This window comes from Carassius auratus, unplaced genomic scaffold, assembly GCF_003368295.1.
Source record: "Carassius auratus strain Wakin unplaced genomic scaffold, ASM336829v1 scaf_tig00010005, whole genome shotgun sequence".
NCBI lineage: Eukaryota > Metazoa > Chordata > Actinopteri > Cypriniformes > Cyprinidae > Carassius > Carassius auratus.
The window spans coordinates 105,303-111,640 of record NW_020524098.1 but is presented as its reverse complement, the minus strand read 5'-3'; the positions used below and the strand labels follow the sequence as shown (position 1 = coordinate 111,640).

Here is a 6,338-nt window from a genome sequence, read left to right as displayed (position 1 = left end):
CAATTCTCTGTATGTGCTGAAGGATTACATGTAGCAGACTTTGACTTTTGACATTGACCATAAGTGATTAAGTTGCTGCTCATATTAAAATAGACTCAGAAAGTGTCAACCAAACAGAAAGTAAGTTCAGTTGGTTGAATTCACTGGAGGAGATCTGCTGCCCAATGGAAAATGAAAATTAAATTTGATGAAATCTGAATATCAGAATATTTTGAAATCACAAGCAAGACCAAATAGGTAAAACAAATCAATAAGAGGAACATTTAAAATGGTAACCACATGTAAAAAAACAAAAAAACTAAAAACTATATTCTCTAAACATTTTATAAGAACTTTAATATTTAAACTTTATATTCTGCATCTACATTTTGCCCCTCTCATACTTTCTTCACTCCATGGATTGAACTTCATGTCTCGACTTCCTTTCTATTCTCTCTTTCCTTTCTTTAATCTCTGACTTGAATTTCCTGACTGCAGTCTCATTTCTATTTTCAAAAAAAAAATAGATATCCAAATATCGCTGGCCACATTGGTAACAAACAAAGCAGGAACTGTCCCAGTAATATGTTTATATTTAGTGAGCAAACTTATCATTGAGAAAATCTCATCTCGAAGGATTTTCTACCTTTCACTATAAAGCAGTGCTCCTTTAAGGTGTGGCCACACCCACCAGTGTCATATTGCATCAACCAAAACTATTTTATCATTTAGAGAAATAGTTTTCTGAAACATGTCTACCTGTGTGGTCAGGGTATATTCTGACAAACTGATTACCAATCAAGTTTCGTAGTAGTCAAAGAAAACTCCATAAATGTGAATGCAAGTAACAGGCATGAGTCAATGAACACAGTATTAACAAGAAGATCTTATGATTTCACAACAATTACCTTTTGGTCCAAACACTGGCAGTAAAATGTTGATAGTGAAAATAAGTCTGTTCATTCTGGCTGCAGTTTTCAGTGCAATATGTGCTGCTGTAATGGCAATAAACCAACTCTCAAAGGTTTGGAGTCAAAAGGACATTAATGTCCCATATCTAATTGTAATGCTTTGAAAGGTTGAAAATTATAGAAATACAGAACAGTCAAAGACAACAATAAATTACACGAATATGAAAGTAGATGAAAAAAAAATGAAAAGAGCGGTGAAAGCACGTTCCTACACGCCCACCATAATTTCACTCGAGGCTTGACCGTGTTTTTCTGAAGTGTGCCTGGCAGTGCTGAATAGGCTGTAGCACCTTGATAGCCAACAGTTTAAAAATGTGCAAGGACATTTTTTCAACACATTTTCAGACTAAAAGCATGCTGTGCAAACGGACAAGATTTCATATCCTCATCTTTTCACTTATACTTTCACTTCCATCCACATCATATGGTGAGTAATTTAAGTTTGAACATATTCAGATTTTAAAACCTAATCCTGTTCAACAAATTAATTTCAAGATTGATGAAGATTATCACCTATCATGTCCTTTCTGGCCTCAATAGAGTATTACTCTTATCTAACTCTATATGGTGTTTCATATTTCATGCTGACCTTCACACTAAATTGCCAAGATTTCAAGACATAAGTTTTAAATCAAAAATAAATACTGGATACAGTTTAAAAGTTGTAATGTATCCTAGGCGTAGGCAACTGTATTGTATGGTAGAAATAGATATAAAGTGTTTGTTTATAATAATAATAATGAAAAACCTATTTGTTTTTCAGGTTCTCACTCTTTGTCATTGCTTTCAACTTATATTCAAGGAATAACAGAATTTCCTAAATTTAGTTACATAACAACTCTGGATGACATCACAGTTGGATACTATAATTCAGAGATTTATATTCCAAAAGGGAATATGACAAATGAGGATGATGTGATTGAGTCAGGTTATATAAAGGGTATAAGTGACTATATGTATAAGTCCTTCATGAGACGATCTGCACTGTTGAAAAACTACAGCCAAACTGAGAGTAAGTATGAGTTTCTCAATGTTTTTTATATCTATTATTCTATTTAAAATACATAAAATGCAGTTCATAGATACTGAATTACTTAAAATACATCTTTATGATGTATAATATGATGTCATTAAAGTCTGTTTTTAAATTTCTTTTTTTTTTTTTTAGGTCAAATTTTTATATGAGAATTAAGAGAAAATATTTTATGGAAAGTTCAGCTTAATATTATTTCTCTATTAAAAATGGCAAAAAATATTATTGTGCTTATAATATTTAAAAAAACATTTGTCTGCAAAATCAAGTCAGGTGGTCCAATCACCATGCAGATAAAAACACATAAAATAGGAAATGATAACCAAGAGAAGCCCCTCAAGGTCAATAAGTCCCTTAAAACAATGACTTATAATGAAATATCATTTGACTACATTTTAATCTACATTTTTTTTAATAATCCACAGATAGTTTATAAGGTATATGGGAATTATATACATTTTTATTGCATTAGCATTTTTTATTATTGAACATTTACTTGAAAAAGTTTTTATTTATTTTATGAAGGGGGCCAATCCATGAAAAATTCTGCCTAATTTTCCTCACAGGTCTTTGTGTCTATCAGACTGTAGTTGTCTGTGAGCTGTTGGAACTGGACAATCCTGGAAAGATGATTATTAAAGATGCTGCTGGTGGCTGCACCACAGATGAGCTGTCTTACTTTAACAACATATTTACTTATACTGTCACTGTAAATGTTACACAAGAAGTGCTGAAACCTCACCTGGAAGAATCCAAGCAGGAATTTGCAAAGATCTTTTACCCAATTTGCATAACAACTCTCAGGAATTACCTCAAAAAGAGAGGAGGTCAAGTGAACAGAAGGAGTAAGTCCTCGAGGACACGTGTACATTTGTATCATGAATCTGCCATTCCAGATATTTATAAACAATCTGCAGGCTCATAAATTAACTTAAATGTGACACATTATTATATGACACGTTTTCTCTGGACCTTTATGTTGTGAACCTAGTACTGTCGAGTCACTACTCTCTGTTTACCTGCCTTTTTCTTGGCTGCCCTGGTTTTACACTCATGCATTTATAGATGTGAAAAGTTCTTTGAAATTACTTTTTTCATTGTTGTTGTTGTTGTTGTTGTTACAGTTACACCCAATTTCAGGCTCACCAAGAAAACAAACTCAGATTCTGGAAGGTCTCGTGTGAGTTGTCTGGCATCAGGATTTTACCCTCGTCACATCAACCTGATCCTGTTCAGAGATGGGCAGCCTGTATCTGATCATGAGATCACTGGAGGAGATCTGCTGCCCAATGCTGACGGGACGTACCAGATGAGGAAGAGTCTGGAGATCAGTGCTGCAGACAAACACAAATACACCTGCTCTGTCACACACCTCACTCTGGACGTCACTTTGGGTAATGAACTCTTACAGAAAACACAATCTAACAGTTAAAAAAAACAAACATTTAGATTCACTCTCTCAATCTGTGGTGGATGTTTCAGAGTTTGATCACAGGAAACCATTTAAATCAGTGATTAATTCAGTTTTGGGTCTGATGTTGGTGTTTGGAGCTGCAGCTGATGTAATGAGATGTGAAAAAATAAAACAAAACTGTGTTTCTAATCATTTTATTAACTTTATTCCAGAATCTGTTTCCAGTGAACCATTTAAATCAGCAATTCTCTCAGTGCTGATAGTTTTTGGTCTGTTGTTTGGGACTGGAATCGTTATATAAAAATGGAGGAAGAGATGAGCAGGTAGGACAAAAACGAATTATCATTATTCTAGTTTTGTTTAAAAAAAATTATAAAATATTTTTTATCAATAACTTCCTTTTGATTTTTTAGATTCACCCAGAAGTGGTTATTCTGCTGCTTCTAGTAAGAGCATTCTTTTTTTTTTTTTGGTTAAAGTACATGAATTAAAAGATTTTCATTATCTTTTTGCATATTCAGATCATTCATTAAACTTTTTTTCAGGATCTAAAGATCATGTCGAAACAACAACATCAAGTTAAATATCATGATTTGGTGCTACATGAATCAACATCTTCAAACAATGAAAAATGACATCCACCAGTTGCTTGGCTTAATGATGAAAGATACTATCAGGTGTCGAGAGTAAAGCTTGAGGATTCAAACAGTTCCACGTCAGATAATGGAAGAAGACACATTTTAAAGAAATTCATATAATGGACATAATATTGTCATTCAATTCAATTCAATTCAATTCATGGGTCTGTAGGTTCATTCTGTTGTCTGTGTGATTCTGTTACTGCCCTGATTGCTTGTCTGCATTGCCCACCAACAAACCAATCAGAACGACAGCACCTGTACTTCATTACGGCTCCCTATATCTGCCTTGCAGTTTGTGTGTTTGGTGTGAGATCTTGTCTGTCTAGTCCAGTTTGCTGTTCAGTTGGATATTATCTTCTTGTTTGCAGCTTCTTCTGCATTACTGATCTGGATTACTGCTCTTTTGGATTGATTCAGCAGTTGCAGTCTACACTAGTATGGACATGCCTTCTCTGTCTGTGTGCACATCTGATTACTGATTACATAAGTTTACTGTGAGCTTAATAAACTTTCCTTTGTTTTGCACTCACAACTAGACTTTGAGTTGCTTGACTATGACAGAATGATCTTGTAGCACAAGTTTCTGACCTAACAACCCAGCTCCAGCATTTAAAAACTGAGACTGCCCAATGGCCCACTGCGCTTAACCTACCTGTTGTTTCCCTCGAAGATCACACTGATAGTCACACAGAGCCTGATCTGCAATCTCTAACTGCGAGCTCTGGTAAAAGCCCCATTTATGTTGCTCAATCCTGACTTTTTTTTTTTTTGCTCTCCAGCCATCGCCTTTCCCTACACAACAATCCAAAATGGCTTTTTGTTTTTAACCTGCTGTCTGGTTGCTCTGGGGATCAGCTGTATGGGAATAGAAACACTAGTGTTGTTCATTTAAATCCTTAATAGATGAACTTAAGATGTTCGATTGGGCAGTGGCATGAGTGCTAGCAGTATTCTGTCAAGGGAATCGAACAGTCACTGACTATCCTATAGAGTTTCACACTCTGACAGTGATGGAACATGCAAGCGCAGTGGGACATGTTCCTACATGGACTGGCCAATCGCATCCAAAATGAAATGTACTCCCTAGAATTAAGAGCAGTGGGACATGTTCCTGCATTGACTGGCTGATCGCATTCAAAATGAAATTGACTCTCTGGAATTACCTACTTCTCTGGATAGCACAGGTTTGCTCTCCTGCCCATTATTTATTGCAGTATTTTCCAGGGAGTGTAATTATCTTTTTTTTACTTAAGTAAAAGTAAAATACTGAAGTAAAATTATAGACTTACAAGTACACAGAAAAGCTACTCCGTTACAGTAACGTGAGTGAATGTTATTACTTTCCAGCTATGCTGGATAGTTTAAATGACCTGGCGATCAGAGTGAACGCTAAATTGCATCATTGAGCAACAAACCCCATAATCCAGTCAGAGGTCGCATCCAACCCTCTCACTGCAGTCCCCATACTCAAACACTGGCTGTCTCGCCGCAAACAGCGCCTCGAGCAGCATTGGATCGAGTTGTTATACCAAGCATTCCCACAGTCACTCTGCGCAATCCAGCTTTCAGAATCCGAGGGACGGTTCAGGGGTCTGGCAAAGATAACCCGTTTATGACTGCTCACACAGCCGCCGCTTTTTCGCTAGCGGCAAAGCCCGATATTCATCCTGTTGGACTAATTCCTGCCGTGGACACGTTTCAGGATTATACATAGACTTTTGCGCATGCACTTCCCCTGGATGGGGATGGGGCCAACCTGGACATGGATGGGGCCAACCTGGTGGTGGTGGGGAGGATGGAGGCAAACATTGCGGCAGTATCTGCAAACACAATGAAGGGTGAGTAGGGCTTTTAAATTCTGTGTTGAGTGCCGATTGCCTGGATCTAGTTGTAATACGTGACATGGCATTAAATCTTTCTGGTAGAACTTGTGCTGATGCTTCCCTTTCTACCAGAAAGAATCAGGAGATAAACACGAAATGATTTACAATATAATTTACAAGAGATAAAAATACCCCAAAAGAAAGATTAAAACCCACCAGACAAAGTATTAGCTTATAGAGTAGAGGAGATTGGCTGGGACAGACCGGACAGTGATCGAGGCCACGTAATTGCACATAGACAGTAATTGCATATAGATTACCTTGAGGACTGCTTGAAATTCTTTGAGACTGTTTGGGCTTCAGGTCTAATGTAGGAGGATGACAGTCTTCCCAGTAGATTGATAGCTGAGGTTTAAACTCCAAGTTCAACTTTTGTTTCAACATTTATCACAAAGACAGCATAGTTCATGTTCAATG

General features: G+C 36.6%; 1 protein-coding gene across 1 annotated transcript; it reads left to right on the top strand.

Annotated features, from left to right (window-relative positions):
* The first annotated feature begins 1,183 nt into the window (after nucleotides 1-1,183).
* On the top strand, nucleotides 1,184-5,236 carry LOC113072728 (major histocompatibility complex class I-related gene protein-like). The gene is made up of 7 exons (XM_026245693.1): nucleotides 1,184-1,377; nucleotides 1,714-1,962; nucleotides 2,550-2,828; nucleotides 3,108-3,377; nucleotides 3,610-3,720; nucleotides 3,811-3,843; nucleotides 3,943-5,236. Exons 1-5 carry the CDS (start codon nucleotides 1,263-1,265, stop codon nucleotides 3,696-3,698), a joined length of 1,002 nt encoding a protein of 333 aa, XP_026101478.1. The 5' UTR covers nucleotides 1,184-1,262; the 3' UTR covers nucleotides 3,699-3,720; nucleotides 3,811-3,843; nucleotides 3,943-5,236.
* The last annotated feature ends 1,102 nt before the right edge of the window (nucleotides 5,237-6,338 follow it).